Source organism: Anarrhichthys ocellatus, unplaced genomic scaffold (genome assembly GCF_004355925.1).
Source record: "Anarrhichthys ocellatus isolate YVR2014 unplaced genomic scaffold, GSC_Weel_1.0 scaffold61, whole genome shotgun sequence".
Classification (NCBI taxonomy): domain Eukaryota; kingdom Metazoa; phylum Chordata; class Actinopteri; order Perciformes; family Anarhichadidae; genus Anarrhichthys; species Anarrhichthys ocellatus.
In genome coordinates this window covers 1,947,214-1,967,679 of record NW_022280091.1, presented here as the reverse complement: position 1 = coordinate 1,967,679, position 20,466 = coordinate 1,947,214, and the positions used below count along the sequence as shown (strand labels likewise).

General features: G+C 44.0%; 1 protein-coding gene across 5 annotated transcripts in view; it reads right to left on the bottom strand.

Moving 5' to 3' along the window:
• Positions 1 to 20,033, bottom strand: part of ank2a (ankyrin 2a, neuronal) — an 87,088-nt gene extending 67,055 nt beyond the window's left edge. For all 5 annotated transcript variants that reach the window (XM_031872021.1, XM_031872020.1, XM_031872022.1 and 2 more), the window contains exons 1-2: positions 19,584 to 20,033; positions 557 to 658 (exon numbers count right to left, since the gene is read on the bottom strand). In XM_031872021.1, coding sequence (XP_031727881.1) covers positions 557 to 658; positions 19,584 to 19,715 — 234 coding nt within the window. In that variant the 5' untranslated portion in view covers positions 19,716 to 20,033. The remainder of the gene's footprint in view (positions 1 to 556; positions 659 to 19,583) is intronic.
• Positions 20,034 to 20,466: the final 433 nt, after the last annotated feature.

Sequence of the window (20,466 nt, the reverse complement as noted above, 5' to 3'; positions counted from 1 at the left end):
GTGTGTGTGTGTGTGTGTGTGTGTGTGTGTGTGTGTGTGTGTGTGTGGCAATGAGACAACATATGAGGAGACTCACGTAGGCACTATCCCCGTGCTCCTTTAAGCTACCTTGTGACTACTGTGTAAATCACATTGACATATAGACAGGGCGGGGCAGGGGGGCAGCTGTACAGAGATCTAGGGGGAAGTATTTTGTACCCTCCCAAATCCCCCACTCTTCTGTGGAATGTAGGTGGGGGGGTTTGGGTGGGTAAGCGCAGCTGTCAGAGGGACGTAGATACGTCGAACACAGCCGAGGTTGGAGGGAAGGGAGGCTGTGGTGTGAGGGAAGAGGAGGGGGGTGATCGTAGATGTGAGGGTCGATATGATCTCGAGAGGGTGGCCTGGCAGGTTTAAGAATGCGGCGATTTAGCTCGGTCGCGTGATGCCGTCGTGACACAACACAGTGAGGACAGTTAGATTCTGTGACAGTAGCACGCGCCGTGTGATGTTGCACAATACACGAAGAACAGTGTGAGCGACAGCGGAAACAGAAACGGCATCAAAGTTTCCTTACCTGGTTACAAGTGCTGATGTCTACTCCATTTTTCAGGAAGTCGAGGACTTTGTCGATGTTCCCCGCTCTGGCCGCCCGCAGGAAACTGGTGTTACTGTCAGACTGGAGGGAAGAGAACAGAGAGGAGGCTAATATTAGCAACAGGAATGCAAATGCTTTTACATTTTTTACGCGTTTGTTTTTGTCAGATCTGCATTTTAAAAGTTCAAGTCGATCTAGAAAGATAACAGGAGCTTATTTTTGTTGTCAATGACTTCCTGCTTGTGTCAATAGTTTGTCTGAGTCGGCTATTCTAAATTTAACTGCAAGACATCGGCTGCACAAGCAGCTGCAACACACACACACACACACACACACACACACACACACACTATGTTTTGCTGCATGTATGTGCCCACAGAATCTTAAGCTACGCACTGAATTTCTCAATAATGTTGCCAGCATGTACTCAGGGAGGATGTGTTGAAGTTGAACAGTTAACCTTACTATCAAAGCTGACCGACACAGTGTAGTGACATCACAGTACATTTAGCTAATGGACCTTCATGTACTGAATATAAAAAAAAAAATAAGAATGTTGAAATAAGAAAAATAAGGGTTAAAAAATACTACATAAAAAATTATAAGATGAAAGTAAGCAGATATCAATCAATAATATAAATCTGCTTGTATACTGAAGGCTACAAATAACAATAGATTTCATTATCAAATAATCTGGGGATTGTTTCATCAGTTATTTATCGAAAACATGTTGGGAAAAATGCACATCAAATTATAATTACTATCAAATACAGTAAGACAAAATATTATACACACTATTATATATTATTTTTCTGTGGATTTGTCAATATTGACTAAAAATTAACAAAATGTATGGGTCGACTATTGTGCTGCACAAATGTGACACTGCTCTTGCAAAGGACTACTGGCTGTAGTGACTTGAGAGAGTGCTGACAAGTTTTTAATCACTTTTTAGTGGTGTTAAGACGGCAACATGTCAATCAATCACAACCGGGTGTTAACTTGTGTCCCAAAAGACCCATCAAACTCATCGTCACATGTCTGGGCTGAGGCCCCGCCCCTGTGCAGGATCAAGGGTCAAACCTCTCACACACACTAGCAGCAGCAAAGAGATTAATACAATATGCTTCCTTAAACACGTCCTCAATGTAACTGAAAACTCTCCACCTCTTACCAGCGAATCATCATCTTCTGATCCAGAGTCAGCGGCTCCGTAGCCGTCAGTGTGAGGGTTTAAATCGAGGTCACTCTCAGCGGTCTTTAAAGTTTTATCTGATCCACAGGCCTTACATGTTGCTGCGTTGCCCATGGTTACTATCAAAATCAGTCAATGACTCCCCAGCTACACCTAAAAGCTGCGGCCTTTCTTCGCTCACTGTATGGTGTTCTATGGTCCAATCCTTAGGCGAAAGCCTTTCCAGCCCACTTCCCTGACATTTGGCCGCATCAATCAATCTTGCCATCCATTCAATTTGTCCATGCCTCCTGCCAGATCTCACTTAGTTCACTATTACCACCACTCTTCCCTCCTCTCAGTGCCTCTTTATCCCTCGCCCAGCAAAAGACTCCTCAGTCTTTGATACCTCCGCCTATAGGCCCAATCCTGCCTACAATTCCTCCAGCTCTCCCTGACCCCTCGCTGCCTCTCCCGCCTTGGCTATTTTTACCTTCCCAGACCCTCTCTCCAAAGAAGACCACAACCCCTTTGCTGTGAGTACCCGGGGTTGGAGTCCATGACAGCTGAGTTTGAGCCGGAATGGAAGTTGAGCCCGAACACAGTACTCAGATCACCTTACACGGACCTCTGAAAACATTGTTCATCATTGGGAGAATGTAAAACAAATGTGTAGAGATGCCCGATACTGGTTCATACTTTGGATGACAAGTGTATACGCCTCTTCAGATTATAATAAAAATGCACATCATCATAGACTTGCAACAGTGTATGTTTGGTAATGGTCCGTCTATGTTTGCGGGATGTTTTTTCATCACGTCACGTCTGCTTTCGCTGTCTCGTTGGTCACTCTGCCAAGACAACGCACACACAAGCATGAGATTGGCTTGATTGAGAACCAGCTGTAATCTCTGCATCTCTAAAGGAACGGAGGATACTGGATTATACGCTGTACAGTGTTCAACTCAGTATCACAAATATCTCATTAGCAACTGCAATGAATTTGTACACGAGGCCACTAATGGTATTTTGTTGCTATCGTCATGGCCTGCATGATGACTTTAAGCACACACACAATATATATTTGATTCGGGCAAGTGTTAGTGTTAAGCGCAGAGTCGATCCAAATTAAGAGTGTGTGTCTTTCACTGAAACTTAAGCCACTTGATCTCTTCGGAGGTCATTTCCTCTCAAAAGACTGACTATTACCAACTACTCACAAAGGTGTTGAGAAGATTAGACGCTGCTTTCCCAACGATTAGCTGTACATCTGATTAGCTGGCAGGCATCAGTTAGAATGTTGCTTTAACTCTTTAATGGAACTTCACGTGAGGTGATGTGTTGTACAAAGTGATTACTTAAAGAGGGACAGTTCACCCCAAAAACTATTTTCTGATATTTTTTCCTTCATAAAACTTCTCACAGCGAGGTCTGTTGATTGAGTAACCGGGTCATGAGTTCTTTTACGAGATATTGCTGTTTTTCAAATGCATTTCTTCTTTTGCCTCTTTGAGCACCACAAGGTGAGTGCCATATAGTCCCGTCATATAAGATAGAAGGCAGACACCTTGACGGCGGATATCTCTAGAACTAGGCAATTCACACCAAAACAATCTAGATTGATAAATAGCACTACAAATAAGAGAGGAAATATGTGTGTTTGATTTTGGGTTGAACTGTCCCTTTAAGGTTTGAGGCACAGTATTGAGCGTAGGTCACTTGGGTTTTGGGAGCATCGAACAGACAATCACTTTCATGATGTGCGTGGAAAACGGAAGAAAGTAGACTTGAAGTTAAATAATATCTAATATTTGTATTATATTATATTGAAACTAATAATTAATAGACTCGGCACAGCATTTCTTTGACTCCACTGTGTCCATAACTTTCTTTTCTTCAATCTCCATGACTTTGTCCTTTATACCAACATATTATTGTATCTCAAATATTTAACCAAAAGGTTGTATACCAAAGTCTGATACCACCATGCATGTGACCTCCCTCTGAGCCTTTCTCACATCTGTCATCTACTCCATCATCATCATCCATCTCACTCACAGTAAATGATAAATCATCTGGAGAAAAGCAGCACAGCAGCCGACTGGACATTCAGCCACATCCACATCTGGGCAAGCCCCCCTACAGACCCTCTCTCACACACACACACACACACACAATGCCCTACCACCAACGCTTGCTGTATAATCGTAAGCCCACAAGAGCATGTGGGGTTAAAAAATGGTGAGAAGTACGAAACACGGCACAAACTTGCGAGTGTGATTTTGTCAGAGGATTGTGTATTGTGTGTCCTTTACCTGCCGCCTTCGCTCAGCTTTCTCTCGCTGCCGTCTCCTCCTCTCCCTGGCTTTCTGTAGAGCTCTGTACTCGGGATTTGCTTCGAGCTCGCGGGCTTTCTTCAGGTGTGACGCAGCGTGGGCCATGACGTCACCTTTCTACCTCTTTCCCTCTCTCAAAAAAAAAAAAAACCAAACGTTTCACTCTATGCTAAAGTTTCACTTTGTTGACGATCAAAACTGTGTTTTATTGTATGAATTAAAAAAAAAAAAGAATTAAGCCTCGTGCAGTGTAAACACTTGCTAAGTTACATTAAAAAAGTAACTTTCCCGGAAAGTTTTTGATACCGGTGTTCTAAATAGTTAAAATAAATCCTCCTGACCTGAAGAAAAAATCCCCCAAAATCATGAATTGGCTCTGAAAATGGTCCCGTTCAGTCTTCTCTCCTCTTAGGAGAAAGATCAGGAGGAGAATCAGCCCTTTGTCCCTCCGCATCAAGACAGGAAGCAGCTACTGGATTTCCACGTTCTCACACAAAATCACCCAGAGGTCCACACGTCCATAGATGCTAATTGAAAATCAAACATTCACACTCGTGTGCGCCAAGTATGAGAGAGTAAGATGATGACTGAAAAGAGTTGCTGAATGATGAGTCAGACCCATCCGCTTACTCCCTACATGACACACACACACACACACACACACACACACACACACACACACACACACACACACACACAATGACCCAGTCCAGATGTTAAGTGAAAACCCTACTCTACTCCATGTGAACAGATGTGGCTACAAAAGCATGTTGTTGTGTGTGTGTGTGTGTGTGTGTGATTATGTGCACGTGCATGCATGTGAGTGTTAATGTGTGTATGTGAGCTACAGTCACAGGAAAGTATTCATTGTGTAAGGGGTTTAGGGAGGCTGCATGCCAAAAGGCCAGCTGACAGCCACAGCTACTCTCCTGCTGTAAAAATGCACTCTGTCCTGAGAGAAAGGAGGGACACGTGAGGAGAGGGAAAGGTTAATGGGTGAAAAGGAAGGGGGGAGGCAGGGAGGGATTAGAGGGGGACAGCAGGAGAAAACATTGGAAATGAGGTGAATATTACAGTAAAGCCGTTTTTTGTCGAATGATCCAGTGTCGGTGCCCCCCAGTGGCAGCAGCAGAAAAGATAACCCCCATGGATCTCCTCTAAACGGCTCTCAACATGTCGACGGCTTAGGTGGCTGCTCGCAGCTAACGGTGCTAACGGCGCCAACTAAGGCAAACGTGCTGACAGTTATCAGTGTTAACCTGAAGGGGGAACCAGAGGGTGGGTGCTACGCTTCGGCGGCGATGCCGTCGGTCGGGACGGCGTGATCGGCTGTGACCGTCGTAAAAGAGCAGTGCAGACATAGACTGTAGATAAAAAGTGGACGTAGTCATCGTGACGTCACGCATCGGTTTGTGGACTGTCGTTTTGAAGCCACCATCTTGGATTACAGAATTTACCATATTTGGAATGCGGAGGAGTGACGTTGCGACACCAAATACGGTTCTGGTAGCGGCAGCGACCTGGTAATCACAGTAAGCCCGTCCTAAAGCATACTCTGCTTTATGGTCCATTTGACTCTAAACTGGATCATAATTTACTAAATGAACATCATGCTGTATTGAAGAAGACTTGAAACTAGAGATTGAGACCATAAACTCATGTTTACAATGTTTACTGAGGTAATAAATCAAGAGAGAAGTAGAGTCATTTTCTCATAGACTTCTGTAGAACCAGAGGAGTCGCTCCCTGATGGTCAGTAGAGAGAATGCAAGTTTTAAGACACTTCCGCATTAGCTTCACTCGGTAGAACCGGAGGTTGTCACCTGAGTGCAGAGCAGCGGCTGTGAGCTAGCCACTGGGGCACGCTCACATGCACTGGAAGCCTGCGCCCGGCTATATTTATAAGCAAGGAAAAGCTGTGATAGCACCACACACAGAGGGAGAGTGACCTCATTCTCTGCTCAGGTAAATGTTACTCCACTATATCTTTACCTGATAGTTGTCTGCTGCTACATTAATACTGTGAATCCCGTATATTGCTCCTTTATGCAACGTCATCCGCAGTTTGCTACTTTCTATATCTTCTGGATATTTCCCAAATTAAAATTCCCTTTTTGGGGACGTTAGAGGATTTGTGCACTTACATGGTCACGGAAACGAGGACTACAAAAAACACCGATGGCCTTCTTGTGTGTCATAGATAACACGTCTATCTGTCGTTAAAAGAACAGACTTTAAGTTTATAGTCTGCAAAAAAAAATAAAAAATACATATATTCTACAGAAAGAAGAAGACAGTACAGGGGAAAGTGGTGAATTAGGGGATATAAGGAGGGCAAACACTTTTTTTCAAGTTGAATAAATACATCAAAGAATAATGCAGAGCGTCTACAAGGAAGAATGGGGAGGAAGAGACAGGGTGAAGTCTGGTACAGGCTGTCCTTCTGTGAGCAAGCAGAGAAGACGGGACACACCACTCGCTCCAGAGGGGGAGCAGCGAGCAGTGAGCGCAGAGCAGTGGCTCCCAGTCACCTGCAAGTTACAGGCTTCCCCCTGCACGGAGGGGGGGTGGGTCGGTCTGAATCGCAACTGCACTGCACAGCCGTTACTGGTGTCTAATGGAATATGACTTGACAGCGCGTGCGTGTGTGCGTGTGTGTGTGTGTCCACCACCAGCAGACGGGTGTCAAGGTCTCCCCTGGCTAATGTCAGGAGTTTGAAATTTCAGCACCAGGGACAGGGGCACTATCTCACACCTCTATTTCTGTTCACACATTTTGGCCTGATGTGTTGTCACGGGCTCAGTCACCAACAATGACAACATCAGCGACAGACGGGACAGATCTGCTGAATCACTCCACACTGTGAACGCTGTCTAACAACGCTCCACCCTGGTCCGCACACAGCCACCCGCGGCCATAATGATGCTGTTTGAACGTTTCTGTGGATGAACTCCTCTAGCACCCTCTGCTGGGGGAACGGAGGATAAGGCCAAAGATCTTTGATCAATAAATAGAAGGAATAATAGAAGAATATTTTGGTGATAACTGTAAAAAAAAGAAAGAAAAATTGAGAGAAGGACCCACTTTCTACTTCTGATGTCTTTGGATCATTATTCTATGATAGCGACATTCACAACAACAACAAAAATCGTTTCCAGGATTGTTAATCAATTAAAAAAAATTATGAATATTAAATCAAGATTAAATATATTTTGTATACATTGAATTAAAGAATTTTCCTTTTTGTCTTTTTTTTTTTTTTTTTTTTTAATAAACTCGGGCCTACTCACATTGTTACCAAGCACAGCAGACCTTTCAAAAGGTGACTTCAACAGAGTCTTGAAATGACTCGCTATTGAGTCTATACGAGCCCATGGATTATCTTTACTGCATGTCCAAGTCCTTTAATACATTTTGAAGTTGTCCTTTTGAGTTTTATATCTTGCTTCCTACACAAATTATCATCTAAGTCCGTATTATATACTGTAACTCATCTACTGTTTCAAAGACCCGAAAATCAAAAACAAACGTGCAGAAAAGCTTCCCCATAACATAGAGTATGAACTGTACAATGCCAATCTACTCTTTTAAAAGTGACAACCGCTGTACACTGTAGACTTCTAGAGTTTCAGCTATAACAGACAAAATCTATACGCTTATTGATCAGCGTTAGTTGAGCCTGAAACAGTGTTCTTCCAGTAATTGCTGTGTGTGTGTGTGTGCACATTATGTCTTTATTAATACTATTCCACTAACTTTTCAGTGTAGATGCATCAGCAATGACCTGCATTGATCCCTTCCATCACTCATGCAAGATAATGAGGAGAATACATTATACCAAATAATTGTGTCCGTGTGTGTGTCTGTGTGTGTGTGTGTGTGTGTGTGTGTGTCCATTTAGGAGTCAGATTACATTGAGAGGGTGCTCCATAGAGAGCTGATGAGGGCTCTTGTTTCTATTGTTTTAGTGGACCTCGTTCATGGGGAGGGGTTAATGGTCTTCTGTTCATTTTATAGATCCAAAGGCTTTTATATGGTCCCATTAGGACCCGTGCCTGTTCACGTGCTTCAAACTGACACTGGATGTGTACGGTATGCAGGTTTGGTGTGTGCGCTACAATCTGCTTCATGTTTATTATATGCAAAAAAGAGATGATTGCAGCTTGAGAGATATGTTCATGTTCACTCTTTGTGACAACACATAATGCGATATGTCTATATTCAGCGCTTGCTCTCATCTCCAGTATCAAGCAAAGGAAATGTAACTTACAATAAATGTTCACTGTGATGGACTGCCTATTCACAACTTGATCTCATATCATACTCATCATGAACTTAAATGAACTGAATGAAGTAGCTGCCTGTGTGGGAGAACTGCATTATTCGTTGGAACACAATTAGCTGGTAATGGAAAGTACATCATTCGCCACTGGTGTGTTTCTCTAACTCAGGGGGAAGTAACTGAATGCACACAATACGTGTGCAATAATCACCATGTCCTTATTATGAGAAAAATAAGGTTTTTATTTAAATGTGGCGATGCACGTTGAATATATGGATGGAATAATATCACAGATCAGTTGGATGTAGTGTGAAATTAATGTTGACGTGGCAATCTCGAAAATGTTGGTTTGAACAACTAAACAAAAGTATTGCAATATTTTTATATTTGAAATATTACTAAATAGGCGCCTGTGGCGACATTTGTGGACAAAAATGCTTTATTACAGTTTTTCTCCATTGTAAGTATGGAATTTGGGACCCAGTCCAAGACTCCTGACTGCTTATCTTTTCACTCAAATAGAAATTCTAAATCAACCAGGACTGAAACCTTAAGGACTGAACCCCTAACCTCAACGTCGATATGGCAAACGTATTAACAAGAACATCAACAACGGCACTTAATCACACGTAAGATTGCCGACCGCTGCTCAAGCTCGTCTCTGCGCTCCTTGGAGCCACTACCTTATTTGTTTTCGCTGGTATTTCTATGGTGCTGTTGTTGTTTATTATTTGTCTGCCTGCTAATGGAGCCATAGTGCTGACTCGTGGAGTTCTGGCAGTGATATGGCAGCATATAATGCATCGGAGATTTAATGCAGGGAGGATCATTCTGATTCAGATGACTCATTTAGATTTCTAGAAGCCCATGCATTTTTCATGACCACAATTTTCAAACCCACGCTGCTCCACTCCGAGAAACGCTAGTTTGCATTAGTGCTTACATCCGTTTGGTTTAAGTGATGCATTAGGCTTCTGTTAACCTGGTAAGCAAGTGTGTGAGTAACAGATCTTCCTGGAAGTAACACAGCCGAAGGCCTAAATCCAGAGTGGATACTGGACTAGAGGGAAATACAGTGGGCTGGAAGGCCAAAGCCAAAAGAGACCCAGCCACCTCCCACGCTGTAATTTTCCGTTTCCATCAACACAAGTGCATCGCTGAAAGAGTTCGTCTAAAGGCCACGAGATGCTGGCCAAGAAAACTCTCGCACAGGACTTCTCACAAGCTCCACTACACATTGTCTTCTGGAGAAAGTTCAGGTCTGAATAGTTAAGTGAACTGAAAACTTACAGAGACGTCAAAGCCTAAAAGAATAGTTCCAAGGAACAGCGGCATAACCCCCCGTAAATCCACAACTCGTCCCTTTTTTACATTTCAGTCTGTGCTTGGATTAAACAAACAAAGCACAATGGTTACTTTTTGAACATACATGCTCGTAGGTGTATTTTGGAGCTTTGGAAATTGTTTCCCATATGCTTCCCATCTCTAAGCTACGCTAATAAACTGTAGGCTCCCGGTGTACGCACGCACACGCACGCGCGCGCGCGCACGCGCACGCGCACGCGCACGCGCACACACACACACACACACACACACACACACACACACACACACACTTCAGGATATTGATTCTAAACTGCAGTTGAACCCTGCATCATGTGACTGTAACATGAGAAAATTAACACCGCAGTTTTACTACCCGTCTGATGCCAAAAAACGTCATGTTCTTATATTCTAAATCTACTTCTAACACACAAAGATAGTTTCCAGTTGAAGCAGTTCTTAATGCAAGTGGTGAGTTTGTGCTTGGACGGCAGTTGAAGAGAAGAAAAGAAGAGTCTAAACAGAAAGACTTTACAAGTAGAGTTGCAGAAATCTTTCTGTTTAGACTCGTCTACAAACAATAGATTAGGAATAACGACCAAGTGTAAATATTGGTAATGTCGAAATTGGTGGTCTGTAAATGACGTCTGCCTTGCTTGTGAAGAGTGAAACAAAACACTGAGCAGGGATGGTAAGGGGTCGGCTCACTGCACGATTAAAATGTCAAGTCATAGAGCATCTTTTACTGCTTGAGAAAGGTCAGAACCATAAAGTACACAACACACAGACACAGTCTCCCGTTTCTCGCAAAACCAAATCACACAGAGACAAATCTAATAGCGAGTGGACGAAGCAGGCCGTTAAGAATCCAGATCGAACCACACCCAACTATCGTGAGTAATGGCACCGAGACGTTGGTGTAGGCGCGGGAAGGGGGGCGGGGATGGAATGAGAAGGGATGGAAAAAAGGATACACTGACGGGACGTATAACCTTGATGCAGTCACATGATACTGCCCAGAGAGTAAGACGACTGGAGGGAGGGAGGGACCACGCCCTGTGGCGAGTGAAGTCTACACGCCAACAAACATCTGATTCCCCACCTGCTCCAATGAGCCCTCGGTGTTGCTGCTACACTAGCGACCCCCTTCCCCAGCCCCCCAGGGCAGACAGCAGCGCCACTTTAACTGATTACCTTTTTGCTACATTAGACCACAGCCTTCAACATGAGGACTCGAGAAGAATCTAGAAATGCAGGGTAAGCAGCCGATTACGTCCGTAACTTCAGGTTTATGGAGGTGCTAAAACAAATCCACGGCTTCTCTGTGATACAGGAGTGTGGTATGATGTGAATGGCCGTCATACTAATTAACGGCTTTCCCTTTCCTTTTTTTTTTCTTTTCATCTTTGAAGTGCTGCCCAAGTCCCTCGGGAAGAGGTGACGTCAGATCCCAGTTCCTGTTAATGAGATGAGATGAGATGAGATGAGATGAGATGGAGAGAGAGAGAGAGAACCCTGGAAAATAAACTACCATATTCCAGTCGAGCTGCTGTCCCACTGCAGATGCTATCGATGCTAAGTGACATCAATACCCTGGTATTAGTGTGTGTTACGGACATCAGAAGGAAGTAGGAAGTTTGTGAAGAAGCCTTTCATTGACTAAAAGCAACCTAAACTGATATCTGACTTTTCTGAATCTCCAGACCACGTCGCTGAGAGCCACAGGCCTCGAACGCTGCATGCATTTGCAATCCACAAACAGTTTCTGTTTTACCCACTCCGACCCACTGCTCACGTCCTGAAACATTGTGCAGAAAATGTATTTCCAGCCGACCGCTGATCTCATCCAGCGTCAGATGACAGTGGCTACTGAGGTAGAAACGGATTTCGTCTCCGAGTCGAATTTGCGATGAATAATGAAGAGTGTGACCTAAAATTCGTACCAGAATGCTGAGTGATGCTGTCGGATGCTGAGAGAGAGAGAGAGAGAGAGAGAATGATCCAGTATAAACATTTAATTAGCGGTCACACTTTTTCATTCCGTTTTGGGCAAAAACCAAACATGACGAGATGATAAAAGTAACCCGAATCCCAGATTTACATCTAATAAGAGTGTGGGCATAACACATGGTGGTTTTAAAAGGTAAACTGCACTCTTCTAATTCTCCAACTGCAGGAGTTTAAAAATTGCATGGCAGCATCTTCCCTCAGCATGTGGCGGAAAAACGGTCTGCAGTTTTGCAGGCATAATGTGTTTGTGCGCGTTCGTCTCCTTGCAGTGCCGCACACCATGCTATTTTATGACAGCGCAGCAGAAATCTCCGGTGTGTTTTTCTGCGAGAAAAGCCTTCACTTAGTCAACTCAAAGATGGTGAGAGACGACGAAGAGAGGAGAGGAGAGGAGAGGAAGGTTAAGGAGCTGACGAGAGCTGGAAAGCACATTCACATGAAGATATTTGAGCTGCGCTTCTGATAAGTCCATTGATCAGCCACCACGCCCTCCTTTCTCTTCCCCTCTTTCTGACGGGAAACACAGTTACAAGGCCGTAATGAATAATTAACGTCTAAATGCCTCCCACTGCCCTCAGTCCAAAAAACAGCTGCCCTCTGTATAGAGCAAAGGATGCATCTTAAGAACAACATCCTCCTACATCCTTCCTCTCCTGAGGATGCATTTCAATAATCTAGCTTGTATTCATTATGTCCTGCAGCTGTGGGCCAGTTAATGCAGTAACCTCTAGGAATTGCGTCCTCTCTCTTCAAGTTTTTTTGTCACTCTTTGCCTTTGTTCTTTTGATGAACGGGCTTTCACCTTAACGAGAAAAGCAATGAAAACTATGGCAATGATGACGAACTATGACTCATCGAGTGATGCAATCTCTGCCCTTCAAACATCCGTCAGGGTGCAATAGGGCAGTGGGGGAGATGATGTCAGATGTGTATGGGCCGCACCTACTAGTTATGAGGTATATCATGACGGGCATAGAAGGACAGGGCAGGATACACTGTCGGGACGCCGTTTGTACCCAAATATAGACATGCTGATGGTCCATATGGATTTTGGATCTGCTACAGGAATACCAATGCTTTTCTCAAGCACCCCATCACCATTACACAGAATGGAAAACCCATAGATAACATCATGTGACTCGTTGCTTGTATATTGCATCAGAGGAGGTCGACAGAGTGGCCCCTTGGTATTTGGAGGCTGAGATTAGAACGCCAAATATGGTCCCTCTCTTGAGATGGATAGACATGGTTCAGAACAACAGAGAGATAATCAGAGCTGAAATGATTAGTTGATTCATCAATTAGTTGATCAATAGAGAAAATGTATTATTTTTGATAATCAAATAGTTCTTAAAGCAGAAATGCCAAGAATTTGCTGGTTCCAGCGACTTAAATGTGAGGATTTGCCGCTTCTCTCACCTTTATATCATTGAATATCAAATATCATTGGGTTTTGAACTGTGAATTGAAGAAAACAAGACATTTGAGGAACAACTGATAGACAAATAATTGATTCATTGAGAAAATAATCTGCAAATGAATTGATAATGAAAACAATGATAAGTGATGTGGTGGTTCACTTTTACACTGTGATCTGTAGCTTTATCTTCTAGCGTTATCTTTTCAACCTGTTGTCATTGCTGAATCAGTTTGACATCCTGGATATTATAACCCCTTCTGTCTGCTTCTGTTTTTCCAAAAAATGTGATATTTATGCAGGGACTGCACAGTTAGTGACAGTGTGGGCTCCAGCTCTAAAGGTTTGATGGAGTAGCAGCGGGGGTGGGGGGGGGGGGGGGAATGGCTTAGCCAAGGGTCAATTATTTGCTTAGTCAATTCAGTACAAAAACAAAAGTTTTGATCATCAACTAATTATCCAAGCTACACAAAACTTGCTTGCAAATTGTACGTCTTTGGGTTCGGGAGTCTTGGTAAGACAAAACATGTCGGCACCGAACATCCCGTACACCGCAACAAATTCTCAGCAACTACTTTTTGGGTCATTTCGGTGAGTGTTCCTGGTGATGATGTTGCTGCTATATATCGAGGGTGGGATTGTTGACATAGCTTGCTAACTCATTGCCTAACTACAGCACACAATGATGCAGCACCAAGCAGGTATTTCACAGGAAAGCAGGATTCATTCTTAATGGCATTTGGTCAGTGGAGGTACTGGAGTGGTTGACTTGCGGCCATTCACAGGTCTATTTGTGTAAGCACTTCTAACCAGACGAGTGCTCTAACAGCTCTAGTAAATACAGCTATGTAATGTTGTATGTGTGGTGGTGTTCGGGTGTTTGCACATGTATACAGCCTGAGTAACTGCGCCCAAGGAAACCCCAATTGGTCAAACACTCCTATTGGACATCATGCATGGGAAGACAGCTATGGTTATGCGTCTGTGTGAGTCTGTGTGGCTGTTCAGAGGTAATGTAATGAAGGCCATGGCTCCATTAGGACTCCCTTCCTGCAGAATCCCATCATACCACTCCCAGTGGACAAAGACAGACCGGCAGACAGGCAGGCAGACAGGCAGACCCAGAGAGGCAGGAGAGACACAGACACAGACAGAGAAGCACAAAAGAGAGGGATGAAAACGTCCATGCTGCAGTGAAATCTGACCTCCTGGCACATCGGGATCTTAGTGTAAGGACCACGTGGGCGGATGCAGGGAGGGAGGTGTTTTGGAGGGAAATGAGAGATAAACAGGAGTGACAGACCAGTCAAACCCCCAGTTCAAGGCAGTGAGAGGAAATGAGGCTCTGGAGGAGGAAAGATGGATGGCAAGCTGAAAAGAAAGTGGGGAAGTAATGTGGTAAATAAAAGGGAGAGAGGGGATGACGATGAAAAGAGATCTGCCCACAAATTGTTGCCCAGCATTGCCAGCATGTCTCAACTGAAGCCTGGAGGTGGAAATATTTCAATTACCATTATCAGACTGCAGTGGACATTAAATCCAGTCCTGAATTGACCTCGGCAAACTGAGCTCTCTTAGGTATCCACTCTTCAACCACAGGAAAGTGGACTGGCACAGGCAGAGGGGCTGGCAAATTATGACGCAGTCTCTTTATTGTTCAGATGGAGGACAAAGCACACTGCAGGGAAGCAATCGCTCAGCGCCAGCCCGGAGCGGAGTGTAAACACCCAGTGACACGGGTTCAGTGAGCACACTGGCATGGACTCGCAGACACTCCGGGACAATCACGGGCGGTATTTTTAGACCTGCAAGTAAGAGCCTCGCATCACTTTGCGTCCGTTTGTCATGTTCTCTTCTTGCCTCACATGCGTAGATCTGTTGTTGCTGTATTGAGCACTGTCTCAACCTAAGTTGTATCAGGTGTATTCCATATGAAGTTTCACTTACCGATCAGTTCATGTTTTTTCTCCATCACAGAGCGCCCGTCAGCTTACAGAATCACTTCCCCAAACCACAAAAAAACATTGGCATCAAGCCATACATGTAGTTATTTGCAAAGATTGGGAGGTATTCAGTGGAGATACATCTGGTCCAAAACTATACTACACAATGGAGTTGAATAGAATTCAGTTTGTGCTTGACGAAGCATTGAAAAGGCCATTTGAAAAACCCAACAACATTGGGTCTTCCTAGGAACATCGTCCTGTTTACTCATATTGCTGTGAACAATTTTCATTGTGAGGTGTTTTCTGTCACAGGTAGGAAAAAGTTAAAGACTATCCCAAGAAACCAGGTTATTGTTTATAGAAAGATCTTTCTGTTGAACCTTTTTTGTTGTGTTACCTTTAAAGCTCTGTTAATCAATAACAACGAACAAAATGACTACATGTAAATGGGAAAGGGGTAACACACAGTGGTGGACCCAGGGACACCCAACTCTCTTCGCCTCTTAGCTCATTGCTGTAGTTTTACTTTTACGCAAATGTACAGTGCATCCGGAAAGTATTCACAGCGCTTCTCTTTTTCCACATTTTGTTATGTTACAGCCTTATTCCAAAATGGATTAAATTCATTATTTTCCTCAACATTCTATACACAACAACCCATAATGACAAAGTGAAAACTGTTCTTTGCAAATTTTTGCAAATCTATTAAAAATAAAGAACGAAAACATAACATGTACATAAGTATTCACAGCCTTTGCCATGACACTCAAAATTTAGCTCAGGTGCATCCTGATCATCCTTGAGATGTTTCTACAACTTGATTGGAGTCCACTTGTGCTAAATTCAGTTGATTGGACATGATTTAGAAAGGCACACACCTGTCTATATAAGGTACCACAGTTGACAGTGCATATCAGAGCATAAACCAAGCCATGAAGTCCAAGGAATTATCTGTAGACCTCCGAGACAGAATTGTATCGAGGCACAGATCTGGCGAAGGGTACAGAAAAATTTCTGCAGCATTGAAAGTCCCAATGAGCACAGTGGCCTCCATCATCCAGAAATGGAAGAAGTTTGGAACCACCAGGACTCTTCCTAGAGTTGGCCGCCCAGCCAGACTGAGCGATTGGGGGAGAAGGGCCTTAGTCAGGGAGGTGACCAGGAACCCGATGGTCACTCTGACAGAGCTCCAGTGGTGTTCTATGAAGAGAGGAGAACCTTCCAGAAGGACAACCATCTCTGCAGCACTCCACAAATCAGGCCTGTTTGGTAGAGTGGCCAGACGGAAGCCACTCCTCAGTAAAAAGCACATGACAGCCCGCCTGGAGTTTGCAAAAAGGCACCTGAAGGACTCTCAGACCATGAGAAACAAAATTCTCTGGTCTGATGAAACAAAGATTGAACTCTTTGGCCTGAATGCCAAGCGTCATGTCTGGAGGAAACCAGGCACTGCTCATCACCTGGCCAATATCATCCCTACAGTGAAGCATGGTGGTGGCAGCATCATGTTGTGGGGATGTTTTTCAGCGGGAGGAACTGGGAGACTAGTCAGGATTGAGGGAAAGATGAATGCAGCAATGTACAGAGACATCCTCGATGAAAACATGCTCCAGAGCGCTCTGGACCTCAGACTGGGGCGACGGTTCATCTTCCAACAGGACAACGACCCAAAGCACACAGCCAAGATAACAAAGGAGTGGCTTCGGGACAACTCTGTGAATGTCCTTGAGTGGCCCAGCCAGAGCCCTGACTTGAACCCGATTGAACATCTCTGGAGAGATCTGAAAATGGCTGTGCACCGACGCTCCCATCCAACCTGATGGAACTTGAGAGGTTCTGCAAAGAAGAATGGGAGAAACTGCCCAGAAATAGGTGTGCCAAGCTTGTGGAAACATACCCAAGAAGACTTGAGGCTGTAATTGCTGCCAAAGGTGCTTCAACAAAGTATTGAGCAAAGGCTGTGAATACTTATGTACATGTTATGTTTTCATTCTTTATTTTTAATAGATTTGCAAAAATCAGTTTTCACTTTGTCATTATGGGTTGTTGTGTGTACAATGTTGAGGAAAATAATGAATTTAATCCATTTTGGAATAAGGCTGTAACATAACAAAATGTGGAAAAAGTGAAGCACTGTGAATACTTTCCGGATGCTCTGTACTTGAATCTCATTGCTTTCATTAACCCGAATTCCTACAGAAAGCCCTGATAAAAGCATCTCACGCTACCTTCCCAGCACCAAACCTCAGACTGGAGACCGAGTAGCAGCCAGCTGGTGAAGAAAATCAAACATGTAAGCTAACAACACAGATATTTCTCCACAGGAGCTGGAGGAGACCCAAACTAGAGCTAAAAGGAGAGTGCATATTTACCTATTATTATTGACTTACAATTGTCAGATAGCCAGAAACATGACTGTGAATACTGTATATGGTTATGTTGCTCTGTCTGCTGGCTTTGTAAATAGGTAAGCTGTGGCAGCTTGTTGTGGAGTTCTGCTGCCACCCGAGTGGCCAAATAAACGCCACAATAAAACTAAACAATCGTCAATCCACGCAGGTGTTTTCACCAAAGACTATATGTGGAGCTAAGTACAACCAAACACTGAATAAGACATTTTTAAATGAAAAAAAACAACAACTTTCAATCACTGAAAACTCACTGTGAAAGGGTTTAAGATGTAAGATGAAAACACGGAAACTCCCAGACCGTACAGCACCATGGCAGCAACCTGTCAATCACAGGAAGCCCCGCCCTAAAGCTTAACCCGCTTTATGGTCTGTTTGACTCTAAATGGATCATAATTTATTAAATAAACATCATGCTGTATTTAAGAAGACTTGAAACTAGAGATTGAGACCATAAACTCATGTTTACAATCTTTACTGAGGTAATAAATCAAGAGAGAAGTAGAGTCATTTTCTCATAGACTTCTATACAATCTGACTTTTTTTTTTTTAACCGGAGGAGTCGCCCCCTGATGGCCAGTAGAGAGAATGGTAAAGTTTAAGGGAGACTCGGAGATGGCTGCCAAGTGGGCTTCCATGTTTGAAAGCTGCCGAAGAAAAGATCCCAGCTGAGGACACGTGCATATCCAAGTTCAGCCGATGTGATATACTGGTACTATAACGGCATACGTTTGGATGCAGATCTCAGTTAATGTAATAGTTTGTGTGCAAAGATTACCTTTAAATGTGATTTCTTTTACTAGTTTAGCCTCCAAAAAACGTGTTCACATTTAACAGAAATTATGAACTTTTGGAAGGAAACAAAGGAGATGTCTCTACTTTCATTATAAAGCACATCAATATAGTCCAAAGACCTATGACTAATCTGCTATTCTGCCCTTTGTGTAAATTAAGAACACACCGAACAAAGGACAATAACGACACCTGTTTAAGCAGCGCCGCTTTACTCAACGCTGAAAAAACACAAAAATCTCCTGATTGCATCCAAGTGTGTGAGCTCAAAGGCCCCACCCTAAACGTGGAACAGTACAGTGTGTCTCTAATGTGTGCGTGCACTAGTGTGTGTATATGTTGCACTACAGTCCATTACTGAAATCACATTAGCCTCGGGGAGTGCACTGAGACAGGAAACGACCATCCACCATCTATCTCCTGACTCACTGTCAGTGAACACACACACACACACATTACACGATCAGATCTATAGATGGACAACACTTCACATTCATTTTCTTTCTATATGTCATACATTCATGAAAACAGACTCATAGATATCAATGAGATAGTTTGTAGCAAAACACATATACATGTGATGAAGTTGTTTGGGAGACACGAAAAGGAAAGGACAGGAGGAGGAAGAAGCTGCCCGGTAATATCAGAATGTCAGACCACACAAGGGCAGACCAGCCCAGCCCAAGAGTGGCCTGAGGGAGCAGATAGTGGACACACACACACACTCTCTCTCTATCATACAATGTATTATGCTGAAAGAGAACCACTCACATGCAGGCAGACTTTATATGCAATGTGTGTGAACATGCGAGCTATTGCTGACAGCTATTAAACTACACATGTATGCCTGCTAAAAACCAGCCCAGTATTCAGAACTAGACTACTCATTTGCAATATGTCATGTTTTGTGGAGGCTGCTCACCCTCTGACCAGTAAAGCGTAACATGGTCCAAGTAAACAGTGAGCCTCCATAAGGTATAGACAGGCCTGTGAAGTTGTAAACACTCCTCACTGCAGCCTGTATTAGTGACAGTGCAAGTCTGGCCTATTTGGGTATTATCACACTCCTAATGACTCTAAGTCTCTTATCAAAACAGATGGAATTGGCTGTGCTTGCTCATTTTAGTGAGCTAGCCATTTCATGCAACATCCGATGAAATCTGTCAGAAAATCCGGAGCTGATGTGCTAAAAATAAAGCACGGCAACGCCTTTGACCTGCTCTCCCCTAAACGGACGCCCAGCATCAGCAGCAGCGGTTCGGGCTGACTGACTGGGCCAGTCCGATGCGGGAGAGCGGGCTGCGGACAGACACCCACCTGCCGTATGCGGTTCTGGTGCAGCGGTGGTGGAGGTCCACCCTCCGGGGACGTGTTGCTCGAAGAGGCCATTTTCAGGTCGCGTTCGGAGCCGCCGCCCCTGGAGAGACTTCCTTCGGGGCTACTTGCCATTCTGTCTCGGGCTGTGCTGCTGCTGGAGGCACCGCGGTCAGTGAGGGTGCAAGGTGGATCTCTTGCGGCGGGGGGGGCCTCAGAATCCACAAGGCTCGGCGGGGCCCGGGATCATTCTGCGGCGTCACACACACACACACACAGTCCTGTTATGAAACGTGACAAAATATAGCGCTGTGATTCTTCCAGATTGTCAAACCGAAACGAGCGCTCCCTCTCCGTTTGAGGGATGCTCCCGGTGGTGTGTTGCTGTAGCCTGCGTGCGCGTGTGTGTGTTTATGTGTGTGGTGACGCGAGCGCGCCTCAAATGCGCTTCCCCGAAACTCCGCAGGATCACTGCTGCCTTCACGGGCAGTCGGAAACTTTGGAAACGCACCTTGGTTAGGGCGATGAATTTGAAAAACTGTATTTTCTGTCACCGGGCGAGGAGCAACAGTAAAGCAGATGCTTTAATGATTCATTGGTCGTATGTGACTAGTTAGAGTTATAGGGTTGCAATTGTTTTTACTTTGTATCTACATATAGTGGTGTTTTTAAAATATACCCTACACCACTTAAAACAGGGATTATACCACCGCAGCATATTTACTTATATTTTACTACCACCGAGAAGAGTAGTTCAATCCACTTTATCCCTATAATAAAAAATAAAAAAATACCTATAACAAGACATTTTGTGATTGGACCATTTCCTACCAACGGCACGTGAATGCACCGTGAAGCAGCATTGCGCTCCTGTTTTTGCGTTGTC